At 43.5% G+C, this 20265-nt stretch overlaps 1 protein-coding gene across 1 annotated transcript in view; it reads right to left on the bottom strand.

Annotated features, from left to right (window-relative positions):
- The window catches only part of Pamr1 (peptidase domain containing associated with muscle regeneration 1), an 87824-nt gene extending 70221 nt beyond the window's left edge, over positions 1 to 17603 (bottom strand). Inside the window, exon 1 of the mRNA XM_032903792.1 lies at positions 17388 to 17603. Within this exon, the coding sequence (XP_032759683.1) occupies positions 17388 to 17460 (73 nt within the window). The 5' untranslated portion in view covers positions 17461 to 17603. The remainder of the gene's footprint in view (positions 1 to 17387) is intronic.
- Positions 17604 to 20265: the final 2662 nt, after the last annotated feature.

Below are 20265 nucleotides of genomic sequence, written 5' to 3'. Positions count from 1 at the left end.
AGCCCTCATAACAATCCATTCACATGAATGTCACTGCAGCTGAAGGTGCAGGTGAGCGTGAAAGACTCTAGAAGGAATACCTCATCTTGTAGGTGTGGAGTCACACAGGTAGTAAATATCAGAGACAGAATTCAAATACAGGTTGCCTGATTCTATGGTCAGAGTGCTTAACCAACATGCTTGTCTGGCCCACAGACATCATTCCCGATTCTGAATGGCAGCAACAGCCTTAACATATAGTAAGGCTGGGCACATACTGCTGATGTGCCTCTGGGCATACTGCTTCCCTTGTCTTCCCATGTGTTAATTCATTCTCAATGGCATAATTAGCTCACACTTTATGGATGAAGAAATTGAGACAACAAAAGGTCAAGCACCTTGGCCAAAGATATACAGTTCTTAGCAGAGATGAGACCCTCTCTATGCATCAGACGTCACTCTTCTCACCCACACCAGTACCTGCACTGAAAACACTTGGATGTCTGGACCCTAATTCAGACCCATTCCGTTAACATTACTAAAGATAGAATCTAGATTTCTACCTTTCAGACAAAACCAACACTGCTTTTAGAATTGCATCTCTATCATACTGCTTCAACCAGCGTCCTTCTAGCCCACAAGTAGTTCGACTTATATGGGTTCTCCCTTCCAACGTGCCTAAAAATCCGGGATGATGTTCCTGACTCCTCAGCCAAGAAAACCTGGAGGAGGCCCCTACACTCTAGACCCCACGTCCATTAAATCTGTTCCTCTTTTGTACTGATAGACAACCATAGACAGGACATCTTACCAGAGTGCTGAGGGCCATGAAGGGGGATCACAAATGGCTTTAGAACTCGTGGATTGCTGCCCACTGGTAACCACAGCTACATGGGTAAGCCTGGGTGGTACAGTCCTAGGGACCATGTGTCCTGAAGACTTCATGCTGTTAGAGTTCTCCTTTGCCGGCTGCCCTCACTTCCCTCTTCATCTAAGAATTATGTGAAAACTCCATGGAGCCTTCCAGTATCTCTGGGCAGTATCTCTGGAACCCACAGTAGTAACGCCTGCTCAGGCATTGCTGCTGGAGCAGATTCCTGATTCAGTCACCACCCTAGAGAAGAACTTTGAGACGTAGATTTTCAGCAATGACTGCCACCCTTACAAAACATTAGTGAAGCTTAGATTGAGATGTTTTCGACTGACTCTGATGTAGGAAACCTTAGGGAACAATTTGAAGTTTGGAAAGACACATTCTTATTAGCTAAGCTAGGACCTTTCGTGATGAGGAGCAAGAATAAGGGCAGCACTGGCTGAGGGTGGCCTGGTGATGATTGGTTTCTTAGACCCATGCTTGCCCTCAGCTTCCTGATATGATTTATTAAAAATTGCTGGTGAGGAAATGAACCCACACACCTATGGTCACTTGATTTTTTGACAAAGGAGCCAAATCCATCCAATGGAAAAAAAGATAGCATTTTCAGCAAATGGTGCTGGTTCAACTGGAGGTCAACATGTAGAAGAATGCAGATCGATCCATGCTTATCACCCTGTACAAAGCTTAAGTCCAAGTGGATCAAGGACCTCCACATCAAACCAGACACACTCAAACTAATAGAAGAAAAACTAGGGAAGCATCTGGAACACATGGGCACTGGAAAAATTTCCTGAACAAAAACACCAATGGCTTATGCTCTAAGATCAAGAATGGAAACAAATGGGATCTCAAAACTACAAAGCTTCTGTAAGGCAAAGGACACTGTGGTCAGGACAAAACGGCAACCAACAGATTGGGAAAAGATCTTTACCAATCCTACAACAGATAGAGGGCTTATATCCAAAATATACAAAGAACTCAAAAAGTTAGACCGCAGGGAGACAAATAACCCTATTAAAAAATGGGGTTCAGAGCTAAACAAAGAATTCACAGCTGAGGAATGCCGAATGGCTGAGAAACACCTAAAGAAATGTTCAACATCTTTAGTCATCAGGGAAATGCAAATCAAAACAACCCTGAGATTTCACCTCACACCAGTGAGAATGGCTAAGATCAAAAACTCAGGTGACAGCAAATGCTGGCGAGGATCGGAGAAAGAGGAACACTCCTCCATTGTTGGTGGGATTGCAGACTGGTACAACCATTCTGAAATCAGTCTGGGTTTCTCAGAAAATTGGACATTGAACTGCCTGAGGATCCAGCTATACCTCTTTGGGCATATACCCAAAAGATGCCCCAACATATAAAAAGACACGTGCTCCACTATGTTCATCGAGCCTTATTTATAATAGCCAGAAGCTGAAAGAACCCAGATGCCCTTCAACAGAGGAATGGATACAGAAAATGTGGTACATCTACACAATGGAATATTACTCAGCTATCAAAAACAACGACTTTATGAAATTCGTAGGCAAATGGTTGGAACTGGAAAATATCATTCTGAGTGAGCTAACCCAATCACAGAAAGACATACATGGTATGCACTCACTGATAAGTGGCTATTAGCCCAAATGCTTGAATTACCCTAGTGGCCTAGAACAAATGAAACTCAAGACGGATGATCAAAATGTGAAGGCTTCACTCCTTCTTTAAAAGGGGAACAAGAATACCCTTGGCAGGGAAGAGAGAGGCAAAGATTAAAACAGAGACTGAAGGAACACCCATTCAGAGCCTGCCCCACATGTGGCCTATACATATAGAGCCACCCAATTAGACAAGATGGATGAAGCAAAGAAGTGCAGACCGACAGGAGCCGGATGTAGATCGAACCTGAGAGACACAGCCAGAATACAGCAAATACAGAGGCGAATGCCAGCAGCAAACCACTGAACTGAGAACGGGACCCCCGTTGAAGGAATCAGAGAATGAACTGGAAGAGCTTGAAGGGGCTTGAGACTCCATATGTACAACAATGCCAAGCAACCAGAGCTTCCAGGGACTAAGCCACTACCTAAAGACTATACATGGACTGACCCTGGACTCTGACCTCATAGGTAGCAATGAATATCCTAGTAAGAGCACCAGTGGAAGGAGAAGCCCTGGGTCCTGCTAAGACTGAACCCCCCAGTGAACTAGACTGTCGGGGGAAGGGCGGCAATGGGGGGAGGGTGGGGAGGGGAACACCCATAAGGAAGGGGGGGAAGGGAAGGGGATGTTTGCCAAATGTACATAAGAAATACTCAAGTTAATAAAAAAAAAAAAAAAAAAGGAAGGGGGGGGGGTGACAGGGTGTGTCGTCGGGCAAGAAGTGAAAAGAGCCAAAAACCCAAAGCACCCGGGACAAAAAAGGAAGAAAAAAAAAAAGGGGAAAAAAAAAAAAAAAAAAAAAAAAAAAAAAAAGGGGAGGGAGAAGGGATAGGCGGTTTATGGAAAACTGGGAAAGGGATAACATTTGAAATGTAAATAAAAAATCCAATAAAAATGTATTTTAAAAAAAAATTGCTGGTGAGTAGACAAGCATTCTAGGATTTAAGGTAGATGTGACTGATTTTTATGCAAAAGTTTAAATTTGTGATTCTTTTAAGATTCTTACAAGATTACTTTTAAAGATAAATAATAAAATAATTGCTCCTTTCCTTGTAACCACAAATTGTTGCCTGCTGGTAAGAGAAACTGGCTGAGAGAACCACCTTGCTTGTTTACACGTTGTTGATCTATAACCAGTTATGAATGTGCATGGGTTTGGGGAAAATAATTTGTTTTCTTTACCTGTACTACATAATATTATTTATTGTATTAGGGAACACACTGTGTTTTTCATAATCATTTCCTAGAAGAAAACTAAACATGTAATCACATTGTAATTTTAGATGCTTGGAAGATTTCGCTGGATATATATGCTATGGCAGAAAGGATAAAGTGTGGAGGGCTAGGACATTATTCCTTCCACCCATGAACTATGTGTATGTATGTATATATGTAAAGCAGGTCTGGGTGTGTGTTGGAACTTGTCCATCTACCAATTGTGTGTGTCTGTGTGTGTGTGTGTGAGTGTGTGTGTGTGTGTGTGTGTGTGTGTGTGTGTGTGTGTGTGTGTGTGAATTTTCTCCCTTTCCCTTCTGTAACTGCTGCAGCCCCTTTAGGTATCTGGATTCACTGTGTCAGCTGCTCTCAACACTGACCTCTCATAGGTTTACCCTCAGGTTACCGTCTTGTGCCAAAACTGGTCTTTGGCACCATAGCCTTTCTTCAAAGTCACAAAGGTGTCCTTGCACTCCAAGGTGACTAAAACCATGAAGAACTTTGTAAGAAGAATTGCACAATTTTCAGACTTTGACATTTTTATCTGTGTGATTTTTTTTTCTTTTTTGAATAACATTTGTTTAAATCACAGAGAAGGAAGAGTGCGGGGAACTGTGTCCTCCACAGGTCCACACATGCACAGCATTTTAAGCAATTTCTTTGTTTCTTTGAACCACTCTGGATTCTTTCTACCCGCCTTTTAGGTCTTCTCTCTCCACTAACACTTCCTGTCTAAATCTGATATTTTGTTCTTGTAACAAAACACACAGGACTGGAAATGCATAGATTATGGTTTTATGTAGCTACTGTTTCTGGACACTGGGAAGTCTAAGACCATATGACTGGGAATTTCCCAGCTTCTGATGAGGGTCTTCTGTCTATAAAACATGGCGGAAGACATCATGATCTGAGACAGTGCAAGCAAGGTAGAAGAAACTCCCTTTTATATAACAAAGCCACTATCCCCAAATCTCAAAGGTTAATCCACCCATTAATAGACAAAATCACCTTCTAAAGGCCCCATGCTATTTAACATATGAACTTGGGGGTTAACTTCTCTACATATAAAACGGAGAACACATTCAAACCATAGTGCCTCTCATTCACAAGCTTTTTTTTTAAATATATAAGTAGCTGTCTTTGGACACCCTGGAAGAGGGTATCAGATCTCATTATAGATGGTTGTGAGCCATCAGGTGGTGGTTGGAACTTGAATTCAGGAACTCTGGAAGAGTGGTCAGTGCTCTTGTGTGTGTGTGTGTGTGTGTGTGTGTGTGTGTGTGTGTAAAATGTATTTTATTGAATATTATTTATTTACATTTCAAATGTTATCCCCTTTCCCGGTTTCCCATCAATAAGCCCCCTATCCTATCCCCATCCCCCTTCTTCTATGAGGGTATTCCCCCACCCAACCACACACCCCTTTTCACCTTCCTGCCCTGATATTCCCCTACACTGGGGGGATCAGCCTTGGAAGGACCAAGGGCTTCTCCTCCCATTGGTGCCCAACAAGATCATCCATTGCTACATATAAAGCTGGAACCAGGGGTCTGTCCATGTGTACTTTTTGGGTGATGGTTTAGTCCCTGGGAGCTCTGGTTGGTTGATATTGTTGTTCTTATAGGGTTGCAAGCCTCTTCAGCTCCTTTAATCTTTTCCCTAACTGCTCTAGTGGGGACCCCATTCTCAGTTTGATGGTTTACTGCTAGCATTCGCCTCTGTATTTGTCATGAGCTGGCAGAGTCTCTCAGGAGACAGCTATATTAGACTCCTGTCAGCATGAACTTCTTGGCATCAGCAATACTGTCTGGATTTGGTGGCTGTATGTATATGGGTTGGATCCCCAGGTAGGGCAGGCTCTGAATGGTCATTCCTTCAGTCTCTGCTCCAAACTTTGTCTCTGTATTTCCTCCTATGAATATTTTTGTTCCCCCTTTTAAGAAGGACTGAAGCATCTGCACTTTGGTTGTCCTTCTTGAGCTTCATGTGGTCTGTGGATTGTATCTTGGGTAACGAGTTTTGGGGCTAATATCCACTTATTAGTGAGTGCATACCATATATCTTTTTTTGTGATTGGGTTACCTCACTCAGGATGATGTTTTCTAGTTCTGTCCATTTGCCTATGAATTTTATGAAATCATTGTTTTTAATAGCTGAGTAGTACTCCATTGTGTAGATGTACCATATTTTCTGTATCCATTCCTCTATTGAAGGACATCTGGGTTCTTTCCAGCTTCTGACTATTATAAATAAGGCTGCTATGAACATAGTGGAACATGTGTCTTTGTTGTATGTTGAAGCATCTATTGGGTATATGCCCAGGAGTGGTAGAGCTGGGTCCTCAGGTAGTACTATGTCCAATTTTCTGAGGAACCTTCAGACTGATTTCCAGAGTACTTATACCAGTGTGTAATCCCACCAACAATGGAGGAGTGTTCCTCTTTCTCCACATCCTTGCCAGCATCTGTTGTCACCTGAGTTTTTGATCTTAGCCATTCTGACTTGTGTGTGGTGGAACCTCAGGGTTGTTTTGATTTGCATTTCCCTGATGACTAAGGATATTGAACATTTCTTTAGGTACTTCTCAGCCATTCATTATTCCTCAGCTGAGAATTCTTTGTTTAGCTTTGTACTCCATTTTTTAATAGGATTATATGATTCTTTGGAGTCTAACTTCTTGAGTTCTTTGTATATATTGGATATTATCCTTTCCCAATCTGTTGGTTGCCATTTTGTTCTAATGACAGTGTCCATTGCCTTACATAAGCTTTGCAATTTCCCATTTGTCGATTCTTGATTTTAGAACATAAGCCATTGGTGTTCTGTTCAGGAAATTTTTCCCAGTGCCCATGTGATCAAGACTCTTCCCCCACCTTTTCTGTTAGTTTGAGTGTATTTGGAGGTCCTTGATCCATTTGTACTTGAGCTTTGTACAGGGCGATAAGAATGGATCGATTTTGCCAAGCAACCAGAGCTTCCAGGGACTAAGCCACTACCTAAAGACTATACATGGACTGACCCTGGACTCTGACCTCATAGGTAGCAATGAATATCCTAGTAAGAGCACCAGTGGAAGGGGAAGCCCTGGGTCCTGCTAAGACTGAACCCCCAGTGAACTAGACTGTCGGGGGAGGGCGGCAATGGGGGGAGGGTGGGGAGGGGAACACCCATAAGGAAGGTGGGGAGGGAAGGGATGTTTGCCCGAAACCGGAAAGGGAATAACACTCAAAATGTACATAAGAAATACTCAAAAAAAAAAAAAAAAAAGAATGGATTGATTTGCATTCTTCTACATGCTGACCTCCAGTTGAACCAACACCATTTGTTGAAAATGCTATCTTTTTTCCACTGGATGGTTTTAGCTCCTTTGTCAAAGATCAAGTGACCATAGGTGTGTAGGCTCATTTCTGGGTCTTCAGTGCTATTCCACTGATCTACCTGTCTGTTTCTCTACCAATACCATACAGGTTTTTTTTTTTAAATCACTATTGCTCTTTAATACAGCTTGAGGTCAAGAATGGTGATTCCCCCAGAAGTTCTTTTATTGTTGAGTATAGTTTTTGTTCTCCTGAGTTTTTTGTTATTCCAAATTGCTCTTTCTAACACTATGAAGAATTGAGTTGTAACTTTGATGGGGATTGTATTGAATCTGCTTTTGGCAAAATGGCCACACGATGCTCCTTGTACCTAAGACAGCTGACTACTAATAAGTGTCAAGTTCAGGGTGACAAGAAAGAGAGATGGTTTGCAATTGCAAGGGTGTGTCCCATCAACCTTTGACCCCTGTGGTTCCTGAAAACTCAGGCAATCTAGCCCTTGCTGTAGTAATGTCCCTCAGCTCTACAAGTTAGAACAAGATGAAGAGAACCTTTCACTGAGGTTGTCTATTATGCAGTGGAGAGTCATTGGCAGCATCTCCCTTCAGACTATGAAGGGAACCTCAGTGTTTACATTGCAACATAACTGTCCCAGAATTACTTCTGCTAAACAGTGTCTCCATAGTCCCTGCAAAATCCTGCCATTGGCCCCATTTCAAAAAGACCTTAAGGCACTGAGCATGAAAAACAATTTTTTTTCTAATGCTAGGGAATGGATAAATGGCAAAACCAAGGGAAGAGAACAAGTTTCATAAGATAAATATATGTTGAGTCTTTGGGAAATTTTCTTTTCTTACAGGATCCCAGAAGAACAAGATGGAGCTAAGGACTGATAAAGTGTTATAGATGAGGAAACCTGTTATTGCTGCTTCTCTATTCTCCACTGTGAAATTTATACTCCTGAGGCAAGCCAGACTGGATAGGGCAAAGGGCCATGAAACAGCACTCTCTAGCCTCAATACAATTACTGCTGTCATTAACATGCACAACTCTGGTTACAAACACTGGATCCTCACAAAACCATTCCTGCCAACAATCAATTAAGGATGGGCAAGGCCACATAAGTCTATTGGCTGTCAAGAGATTCCGGGAGAGGGAAAAATCACTGTCTTCATTTGTTCACTCTCTGCTGAATTTACCAGGCTCTGATGGATAGTTCAAACCTGTGGTCACACAGATGTCTCTGGTTAATCACAGGTTACAAAATAAAACATATTTACATGAACATGAAAGGAAGACTTGTGGGGAGGAAGATGGTATGTTATGGACATGAGGAGTGAGAAGGGTCAGTATGTATGGCATACATGTTTATTTTTAAAAGAAAGGAGTAGGGGGAATACTTTAACCTCCTGGATATTTCCTATCTACCTGGAAATGTGCTAACTACTTTAAATTGTTTCATTGAAAACTTTCAACCAGCTCAGACAATGCCCATCACTATCCTTAGACTACACATTAGGAAGGGATATAGTCATTGTCTCAGTTAGGGTATTACTGCTGTGAGCAGACACCATGACCAAGGCAACTCTTATAAGAACAACATTTATTTGTCACTGGCTGACAGGTTCAGAGTTTCAGTCCATTATCATCAAGGTGGGAGCATGGCAGCATCCAGGCAGGCACAGAGGAGGAACTGAGAGTTCAACATCTTGTTTCAAAGACCAACAAGAGAAGACTGGTTTCTAGGCAGCTAGGGTGAGGGTCTTCAATTTCACTCCCATGGTGATAAACTTCCTCCAACAAGGTCATACCTCATAATAATGCCACTTCCTGGGACAAGCATATTCAAACCACCACAGTCACCCAAGAAAGGTAAAAATAAGTGGGAAATAGATGACAGATCTGGAATTTGATCCTAGCTTGTGTTTTACATCATAGCACTATATATATATATATATATATATATATATATATATATCTCATGTATATGTATGTATGTATGTATGAATGTATATATATAACCTACCCATGAATATACAAGCATTCAAATGTATACTTGTATTCTTCTATGTATATGCATAAATAAATGTGAATATACTCATACCAAGACATCTACATCAGAGATAAACATGGTGAGCGGGAGCTGAATTCTTGAGAGGATCATGTGTTCTAGTCCACTCAGACAATATGCCTTTTATGGGAACAGCTGCTTTTGTTCCTCACCCACGGTCACTGTTGTCATTGCATCTGAAACAAGTCTGGGCAGAGAGGGGAGGCAGGCAATGTGAGAGCCAAGAAATAAAACATGTTGAACATGTTGCATGACAACAAGAACAATATTTTGTAAAAGGAGAAAAGAAGGTCACAGACATAACATAGGCTCAACGAACAACTGAGGTGCATGTGCTCTCTCCACAGAATTCATCCCAAGTGCAAACAGCCACACTACTTCTGGGCTGCACGAAACAGTTATTATGTGTCAACTATTCCAGAAGTGATGAGGAAATGACTTGAAACTGGGATCGAGAAGAATGGGGGGGGGTGGGAATCTTGTGGTCAGTGTAGACCTTGGATCCAGTGCTCCCCAAAATTCAAACATTCTTGATTTTTCCTATTGTTCCTAAAGGAGAGATGCATCTAGTTGGGAAGGCAAGTTGCAAGGCTTATCAGGCTTCAGAACTATCACATCTCTGTGAGTGTTCATAAATCAGATTCACACCCCAGAGTGCCCAATGGTCCCAGGACAACCACATTGCTTAAAGCAACTTGAATGCAAGAAGTGAATTTTCCTCAACGAGCCAGGCAGTTCAGTGCTGGCCAGTTTCTTACAGTACCATGAATTTATCATCCTCTGTAGCAACCTTTCAACATCTTGGCAAGTACTAGTAGCAACAACATCTGATTCTGCCCATACTTTTTAAAAGTCTATAAGGAAGCCCATACTTGTTTGGACTTTAAAAGGCCCTTTTTCTCTCTTTCTTCTGTAGTGGTAAAATATTCTTCAATGGTTTACTCCTTTTGAGTGAGACACTAGTATTTTTACAACCATACTCCATGGAGCACTAACTCTCTCCAGGAGTGTAAGATCTTATGTCAAAGAAGGCTCTGTGGCCAAAGAACTTAGTGATATACTAATGATGGCTTTCTTTGTTGCTAAACTCTGCAAATCTATAATGTACTTTGTATATAATTAATCTCTACATTCCCGACTTACTTTATCTTAGCCTCCCGGAGTCTCTCTTTTGTTATTAAACATCAACCTGGACTTGCAATTTGTGAAACTTACTTTGCGAGGGAATTGCTAGGGTGAACCTGAAATTCTCTCAACAAGTTACAAATGTCTTAAAGAAGAGGACTTTCTTTGTCTTATTTATTGTGGTATCCCAGCACCTAGAAACTTTCTTGGTGCCTGATGGGTGCTTGTTAAACATTGCTGTACAGAAACATGACTATGAGCGTAAGAGGCAGGAGTAATTCCTGAAGCGAAGGCTGTTTGTGACAAAGACAAATGTTCAACTCTTCTCTTGCTATAATTCCATCTTTATTGTGGAGTCTGGTGATCCATCACAGTCACCAATCTGGACATTTTTATCTATTGAAGTTCGTGTCACATTTCTATAAGGCTTGTGACACTCACTTAGTAATGTGTTCTGACCCATGAGCCAAGGGAACCGAGCTTACCCATAAGAGATTCTAGGCACCGTTTTGGAAAAGGGCAGTACACCCCCTAGAGGCAGAAAGCCAGGCCAAGTAGTCCTGAACAAAGATTCTTTGCTGATAGCTACATCTTCCCTTAAGTTCAGGTAAGACCAGGCTATGTTGGAAGTGAGAGTAGAAGCTCCCAGCCATAATCTAAGCTCGGGGGCCATGTCCTAGGACACCTAAGACATTCCTCAGCTCTATTTTTAATTCTGGAAGAGGGATTTCGTGGTCAACAGGGTTTACTGGTCACTTTTAGTGAAATCTTTTAAAATAATGAGAAAGGACAATGGGCTTGGAAATGCCAGTTTCTCAGCGTCCTACAACAATGTAATCAGTTGAAGTAGGTTGAACCGAGATGCCTGCCTCCACTCAGGGGTTTTGCACTAAAGTAGCTGTGTTTTTGTTTTTGTTTGTTTGTTTGTTTTGTTTTGTTTTTCAAATCAATGTTTGGGATATGAAGACAATCACTGAATCTCCCTGTGAACTACAGTTGGCTGAATATATTCCTCGCTCCATTTTGGCAACAACAGTGCCCATGGTTTTCCAATCACAAAACCAGCTGACCAGACATCCACTTAAGTAGATGCATGCTGCCAAACCACTAACCCAGCCCTCTGAGACAGCCAGAACCTCTCTGTGAGAGCAGTAATGAAAACACCAAGCCTGCGGGATTAAAGCTGATTTCTCTGTTTTCTCCACATCCCCTTCCCACAGAGGTGAGCAGAGGACCTCATTAAAGCAGGTATTCAGCTCCAGAGGCTGAAGGGTAATAGAAATAGGTTTCTTCACTCTATGTGGTACAACCCCGGGATGATGGAGTCTGGCAGGCACTGGATTCTCCAGGTTAAAATGACTTGGTTAAAGGACATCCTGGTATTTAGGGAAAAGGATCTCCTGCAATATCCATCAATTGTGTTATGCCAAAAATAGAAAAAGAAGCTCACAGACCTGCTCCACCTAACCCATAGCTTGCAAATGTTCAACTGATGATCCTGACAGAACAAATCCATAAGAAAACAGGAATACAGTGTCTGGGCCACACTGGAAATTTGTCCCACACTCAATTATCTTCCCCTGTAAACATACACATGATTCAGATTATAAAGACTGACCATGGAACAAAGCCATGTCCCATGTCTAATCACAGTGGGATCCAGGACACCGGACCGCCCTCCCTGAAACTGGTTGGGTTTTCAGCCTGCTTAGCAGCTGTTAGCTCTATAGAATGGCTCCTGTCAGCATCCATGTGGTTCCACAGAAACTGATTTCTCTGTTTTCTCCACATCCTCTTCCCACAGAGGTGAGAAGATGACTTCATTTGGGCCAGGCCGAGAACTTGTAGCATCTGAGGCATAGTCAGACATTGGGGTCTTCCATCCTTGAGTCCAATTGGACATACTACTTAGGTGGTACTCAGTGTGCTATTACAGTCCACACCTTATGCAGTCAGACTGTCTGAATTCAAGACAAACACTCAGCAGTCAACCTGGGCAAGGATGGCAACTTTGCCTAAGTTCTTCCATATATAGACTTTCCAATTTCTCATCTTTGATGCAAGGACTGAGAAAATATATAGAAAGCATAGACTTGTCATAAACTCGGGTCAATTGTTTAAAAGTAGGCAACCAAACTTAGAATTAAATCCCTCCAGTATGGTATAATATGATAGAAGCCCCATCAAAGTTGCCCCCATCTTTGCTATTTCACCAACAGTGAAGAATTTGATGTGGAACCCCTACTTATTGTATTCTCAACCTCAGGAGCTAAGTCTATCTCACAGGTCATTGCCACCTGGAAAAACGAAAGGAGTGGAGTAGGGTCTCAGCCAGCTCTAATTTTCTATCTTTCTTGAGTGGTTCCAGGTCTCCTCTTTGGGTACCTAGGTGCCACTGGTATACAGCTGGGAGAGGGAGGTCTGGAACCAGGGGTTCAAGGTCTACCTTTCCCCTCATGTGGTGTTTGCACAGGCAGAACCTAAAAGAAGAGGAATTTAGTCTTACTGAGAGTGAGGGCTGAGTGTCCTGGAGAGACTAGAGGGGAGAAGGTCTTCCTGGAGAGTCTTAGGCACTTAGTTGAAAGCCTTCTAAACTGTTAACTTCAATGCAGCAGCTCTCTGAGATGATCCTGGCTTGTTCATACCAGTTTATTTGGTGGTAGATGTGAATGCATACACTTTATTTGGGTAAACCAGGGATTAAATACCTTTAGCAAGAAGGAATACCCAGGAAGGGAGGCTCATTGGCTGAAGGCTCAGGGCTATCTATGTACCTCATTGGCATGGAGAAGAACTCCAGGTGTTATGCAACCCAGTGCCCATGGTCCTCAGTGGACTGTCATGGGTATGTGTTCCAGACCAGGTACACAGATAGGGAGAGGCCCCACTCCTACTGCTCTAAGATTTCTGAGATTCCTGGAGTCTGAGCTCATTCAACCTTACCAGCTCTCACCTCTGTCTGGTAACATAGTCCTACATGCCCTACATTGTTGAAACAAAGCTAAGGGTTATGTATAAATAGAGCAGGTGTTTTTAAAACTCCTGTTAGGCAACCAATAAGTCCTTAGTAGTTTTATACACTTGGATTTCTCCAAATTCACTGTACAGACAGCCATGATTTTTCTTCTCCTTACCCATCCTTTGCCCCTGTCACTTCAAGAATGTAGATCAGAAAAATCAAGCGCTGGTAGCCAGAATCAAACATAAGAAGGTGGGCTATGCCAACTACAGAAGATCAGTATCCCTCAACACACTCAGGTCCAAATGTCCCACCAGCTACTTCAGGCAAGTGGCCTCTGGGGTATCAATTTGCAGTCCTTGGATCTGTGGCCTCCCTCAGCACCTCAACTACCCAAGACAAAGAAACAGTGCTCTCCAAACAAGAATGGCAAGGGATCTCTTCTCGGTTTTGTGTGCCCTAATCCTTGCCAGGGTTAGATGTGCTAGATGGAATGTTACAAAGTAATGTCATCTTGAAAATTATGCAACCAAGGTTTATGTAAGGCTCCACTAATTTGTGATTGTAGATATTTATTTATTTATTTATTTATTTATTTATTTATTTACAGAAAAGGAGCTCTCATGATGTAGCCTAGGCTAGCCTCAAACTTGCAGTCCTCTTGCAAAATGCTAAGATTATAGGCACAAACCACTGGCCATGCCCTGAAATTACTTTTTATTGTAGGAAAAAAAATTACTATTACCTTTATAACTCATTAAGTGCACGGGCACGCACGCGTACACACACACAAACACACACACACACACACACACACACACGCAGATCATTGTCATCAACATTCACATCGTTGATGTCACATTGTCATCACTGTGTATTGTCAAAACCTTTTCATCATATTAAACCATAACTCTGTATTCATAAACCACTAACTTCCGATTATTTCCTGCAGGTTCCGGCAACTAACATCTTAATTTCCATTTTAATGCATTTTACTGTGCCTCGCTGTGGTGGTTTGAATGACAATGGCCACCATAGGCTCATGCATTTGAATACTTGGTCCTCAGTTGGTAGAACTGTTTCAGAAAGGAAAGAGGTGTGGCCTTGTTGGAGGCAGTATGTCACTAGGGGAGGGCTTTGAGGTTACAAAAGACTAGCATCACTCCCAGTTTTCTCTCTCTGCCCGTTGCTCATGGTTCACGATCTAGGCTCTCAGCTGCTGCTCCAGCTACCTTCCTCCACACCCTTGTCCTGCCATCATAACCTCTATCCCTCCGGAACTGTAAACCCAATTAAACTATTTCATCTGTTAGCTGTCTTGCTTGTGGTGTGCTATCACACCAATAGAAATGTAACCATGACACTCACAAACAGAATTAGACAATGCTTTTTCCGTCTATTTGAGTGGGTCTTAAGTCTAATTAGAGAGCATTTGGTTACCACCAATGTATGTGTGCCACTACTGCACTGCACCATGCCCATCATTGTGGTTCACGGGTGTTGAGCTGGGTAGGACTACTGGCTGTTGCCCTCCTTTGGAACCTTGCATGGTGCCTTATGATACCATTTGAGAGCTACTCCTTAGGGAAGAAGCTTTCAGTTCAGATTCAACTCAGGGGACGCCAGGTTCCATGTCTTAAGTGCATCCACCATGAAATTATTTTCCTGTTGGGACGCCAGGCATCCTCAGAGTAGATGCTAGGGCAACACCCTTTTCATGCTCCTCATACAACTCCACCCCAGCCAAAAAGACCAATTTTCATAGCCCTCCTTGGAATGTGTTCACGGATCCGTTATAAGGAACTTCTCTTTGTTTTCTGGCCACACCTCTCCCTTGCTTATTCTCCACACTCCCTGTCTCAGCTTCCTACTCTTGCTCGCTGACTATCTGTGCTTCCAATTATCTTCCCCAGTTGGTTTGTGTTCATTCCCTACAAGCTAACGTCTGTTGGAAGCGACACGTGAACTGATCCGTGTTAAGATTTCATTTCCCCAGAGCCCCATATTTTCAGTGAGGTTTTCCTCTTAGGCAGAGTCCTGCTGGCAGCGCTGCTGCAGTCTGGTGGAGTCGGAGGAGTTGGGTTTCCCCTCACACGCTGTTTATGTTAGGTTTATCACTTGGCCCCATGTTTAGATTCTCCTCCTCCAATGTGAATCACATGTCCATGAACAACAACAACTTCCCGGACCAACCCACGGGGTGTTTACATACCAGATACTCTTTTTAGAAAAGTTAATTAAAGAAAATGTCCTTCCCAGCTTTTGACAGGCCCAGGGAGTGGACTCATTCCCTGCAGGAAGAAATACTTTCCTTCTCCATTCTGCTTTCTGCCTTGAGCTCAACAATGGATAATGGTACTAAATGCACAAAGCTGCTATTTGGTTCAGTCAGCGGCTTGGCTGACAGCTCACCTCACACCCTCCTCTGAGCTTTTCCACAGCAAAAGGTAAAAGAGATTCTTAGGTCAACATTAAATGAGTTTTTCAGCCCCTGGGCAAGTTGAGCTGTTTCCTTACTTGTGTAGAGTGATGCTGTCTCACTTGCCACAGTACAGAAGCTAAACAGGGGAAAGATCTCATGCCACCCTGACGGGCTGGAACACTGTGCCCTGGAACTGAGGGGAAGCAGAATCCTCTAGAATAGGTGTGGGCCACCAGCACACTCTAGAGATTTGCGTCCAAAGGGCACCCATTCAAGTGGGGATGAATCTTAATGCAGGGTTCTCACATCATCCCAAGTGTTTAGGCTTTGGGGTTATAAGCCCTCCTCAAAGGGATCTTCTTTGCTTCATTACTTAGTCTGCACAAGATGTCAGTGAGGTTAAATCTGGATGAGACAAACTAACCATCTTCAGGCAAGCTCTGTGACTGAGATACATAGTCAGCTCAGACACTCCCACCGTTTGGGCAGTAAATCATTAAGGGAGAGTTAGCTGAACACAGGCAGGCTTCTGTACATGGAAATTATTAACCAAACATGGGAAGGGAAGTGTCATGTTTCTGCACTCTCTGTGTTGACATAAAGGGATGCCTCTGAAGGCTGTGGTCCCTCTTTCTGCAGCAGGCCATTGCATTCAACAACACGCCACTTCCGTGTCTTTCTTGGGTACTTGCCACCCACCTGCTAGAGCAAAGCCCCCTCCTTTTGTATGGAGCACAGGGTACAGCATAGAAGGCTACAGGAGGGTCTCGCAGGTGCCCTTCTCCTAAGCAAAGTTTCCCCTCCCAGGCAAATCTCAGCTGTGCTCATCTGGTGAGGTCTTGCCTTCTCTCACTTCACCTCTCCAGCTCCACGCCTCATACCTGCAGCCTCATCTCCTCGCACCTCGACCCTTCTGTATGACATCTCGATCCTCCTCATACTTACAGCTTCATTCTCTGCACACCTCCTCACACCTCACCCTTGCAGCCACTCAAGACAGATGCAGGATAAGTCCCTGTTCCCTGACTGCTAAGGACACTTCTGAGACCTGCCGTCCCCTGCCATCTGCTCCATGGATCTGTCAAGAGGATGCCTAAAAACACTGTCATGTCCAACCTCTCTTGTGCTTCTAGGAGTCCATCTCTTGGGAACTGTGGGTTACAAATACCACATGCGGGAAAACAAAGAAGCCAAGACTCTTTCAAAACAAACGCTGCACACCCAGAAACAGACTACCCATTTCCTCTAAGCTTCTGCTTCACACTTCCCAGGACCTGTGCTATTTTCTGAGTGAGCAGAGCTCCTGCGCTGGGGGTCTGCTTTGAAGAGCTCCCACCTTAAGACTTTATCAAGTAGGGTTCATTGGAGAAATGCCCATCCAATCCCTGTTCTTCAACCCTGAGGGACTACTTTCCCAGGAAACTTTGACTTTGCAAATCAGAGCCAGTAACTCACAGGGAATGGACTTCCCAGGGCAAATGTAGTCCTTCAAAAAGATGAGATAGATAGATAGATGATAGATAGATAGATAGATAGATAGATAGATAGATAGATAGATAGATAGATAGATAGATAGATAGAAAGAAAGAACAGGAACACAGGAGCCCTCTTCTTTCAGGACATAGTCTACAATTAGGAATATCATCCTGTTCTTAGGGTGGACAACAGGAGCATCAGAACCCCCAGTCAAGATCCCCAGATTATCACTGGAGCAATTCCCAACCTGTCCAGCTCCCAATCAGACCCCGTAGAGGGCTCCCAGTCACTGACAGTACCTCTTGGCAATGATGAGATGAGAAGGAGCTGCAGGAACGCGAGCCCCAACTGTGCCCATCGGTCCAGCTCCATCGTTCCCACTGCTGCGCTGCCTGGAGTGACTGGAGTGGCGCCTAGGCGAGAACAGGGCAGTCAGCTCTGCTCTTGCCGGGACCTCCCCAAACCCCAGCTGAATCAGAGCTCGGGTTTCAGCCCGCCGGGCTCTCCCACCCTCAGCTAGGGGAACCACCTTCGGCCAGAGCGACGACGTCAGCCCAAAGCTCTCCTCTTAACCCTTGCGAGGCCCGGGCCGATGCACCGCGACTTACAGGGAAGCAGCGGGATACCAGAGCCCGCTCCGTCTCGCTGGACTTCCGTGACCAACCTTTGGTGATGGTGAAGGTAGAGATGTGTGGCGGGCAGTACCTAGCTGGGAACGGAAGTAGGAATGGTTGTGGGACCGCTAAGATGAAGCTAGGAACGATGTTCACTCAAACATCCTGCACCTGAGCTAGAAAGCTGAGCGGAGAAAGGGAGATTGGACACTGGGATAGGAGGGCTAGCATGGCCTGGGATGGGAAGCTGAGAGGGCGGGATGGTACTAGAACCTGAGATGAGAGGCTTATAGAAGAGGCTGAGAAAGATGGCATAGAAGGCTGGAATGGGGTGCTGGGACAGGTGTTGGTTGTAATCCTCTCAATCAGCCAGGCAGAGCCTGATTAAAAGTGCAACCTGGACACTGGCAGGATGACAGAACTGTTTCCTATTCAAGCACTAGGACAAATCCATGGAAGGAGAGACCCCTAAAGGTTGCCCCCACCCCCATATGAGGCCAAGTATGCCCTCCCCCAACATGTGATAGGAGGATAAAGGAACCCACCTGCAATCCCCTCTCAACACTCTTCTACCTCCAAGTTCTTTCTTTCCCCTTTTCTGCCCTAAGCAATTGCAGTTGAGAAACGCTGCCCTTCGCACACACAGGCTACTGGGAAAGCTTGATCTGAGTTCATTATGGTGGTGAGTTCAGCAGCACAAGATACTTCCCAAGAGCATAGAGGCCGGACCCTAGTGTCTCTTTCCCAGACAGGGAAAAGGAGCCTTTGAGAGTTAACTCATCTAAGGTCACACAAGTAAAGGGCACAGCTAGGGTTTGAGCCTATGACTTACAGACCCACAGGGTATATTCCTAACCACTATGCTATATAGCTTCAAAGGTAATACAGAAAAGTAAGTTTAACCATTATAGTCAAGATGTACAATCAGAAGCATTTTCTAGAATCAGTAAGATAGATTCAGATTTTGAGCCACCTGCACAAAAAGATCATTGAGCTACAAATGACAAAGAGTGATATACTTGAGTCTAATTTAGACTTGGGGTTCTGGGATATGCCAATACCCCCGGGCTCTGGTTTGTTATGTTACACTAAAACCCAAAGTTATGAGACATGAATGATTCTTCAGGTCAGGGCTAGTGAGAAAAGCAATATCTCCATCCATGGAGGAGAATAAGGAGAACTTTCTAGAAGGAAGGTGGAACCTCACCAGTACCCTTGAGAAACAATGCACATATGTGAGTTAGTGTCTAAATTGTATTTGTCTGTTTTACCCAAAGTATGTATGGCAAAGTTAACCACAAAATGCACTTTAAATGGTTTACGTAGATGACGGACAGATGGATGGATGGATAGATGGATGGACAGCAGGCAGACAGTTAAGTGACATATGACATACATAGTTGGTGGACAGATAAATAATATATAGATCAATAGATAGATAGAGAGATAGAGAGAGATAGATGCATACATACAAATAGAGTGATGGTGAATAATTGAGGACACATAAACATACACACGTATGTATGTATATATGTATAATCATCTATGAGGAAACCCACTGAAGAGGATGTAAGTGGAATTTGGATGTGGCAGTGAGCAAGAACAAAATGTGAATAATTTGATGTTCACAATCACTGTGAGTAAGAACAAAAGTGTGGCAGGGTGTCTACATTTTATCCTCCAGTTTTTGGGGTACTTTGATGATTTTTGAAAAGCAAGATACCAAGATGACCATCACCCTGGACTACCCACGAAGGCCTGAAACAAAGAGCAAACCATGGAGTTGGAAGGAATAAGATGATATGGACAATTTGAGGGAAGGTGAACACCAGTTCTCGGAACAGTTTGCAAAGAGAGGAACCATGACACAGTGCTCTACTCTCTGCTCTCTGTAAGATATGGTTGATCACGGGAGGCCAGGGGTAGTGAGAATGGCAGACCCTCCATCTGTGGAAGGGAATGGGTAGGAGCAACTGAAGAAACTGCAAGAATTCAGCATTCCATGACCTGTGTCCAAGTCCTTGTTTCACTTCCTAGCTTCATGACATTGAGCAAGCTAACCAACTCTCTCAGCTTGTCTTCAGTTTAAAGTGGACATAGTGATCAACTCTGTTTTAGAGACTCTTGGGAAGATGGGATGAGATTATTCCTGCAAAGATACTGCACAGCCTGCACAAATTGGCTGCTGTGAATAAATATTAGGCATCACCACCTAAGACTGACCTTTAGGGAACTCAATGTGAGCTTTCTTCCTCGTTGTCAACTTCTCCAACCAGGAGACATTTGTATAAATAAGCATCAAGAATGGCATTGAAGCCAGTCAGTGGTGGCATACACCTATAATCCCAGCACTCAGGAGGCAGGTAGATTTCTGAGTTGAAGCCTTCCTGATCTACAGAGCAAGTTCCAGGACATGCAGGGCGCATAGAGAAACCCTGCCTTGAAAAACAAAACAAAACAGAGCAGTATTAAAGAGAAGAAAAATGGCAAAAGCAGGATATCTAAAATAGTGCAAGGCAGAAACTCAAGAAAGAAAGTTTGCTCTGTTGTTGGTAATAGCAAT

The sequence above is a fragment of the Rattus rattus genome, chromosome 5 (assembly GCF_011064425.1).
Source record: "Rattus rattus isolate New Zealand chromosome 5, Rrattus_CSIRO_v1, whole genome shotgun sequence".
NCBI classification, from domain to species: Eukaryota; Metazoa; Chordata; class Mammalia; order Rodentia; family Muridae; genus Rattus; species Rattus rattus.
This window is presented reverse-complemented; position numbering and strand designations above follow the sequence as displayed.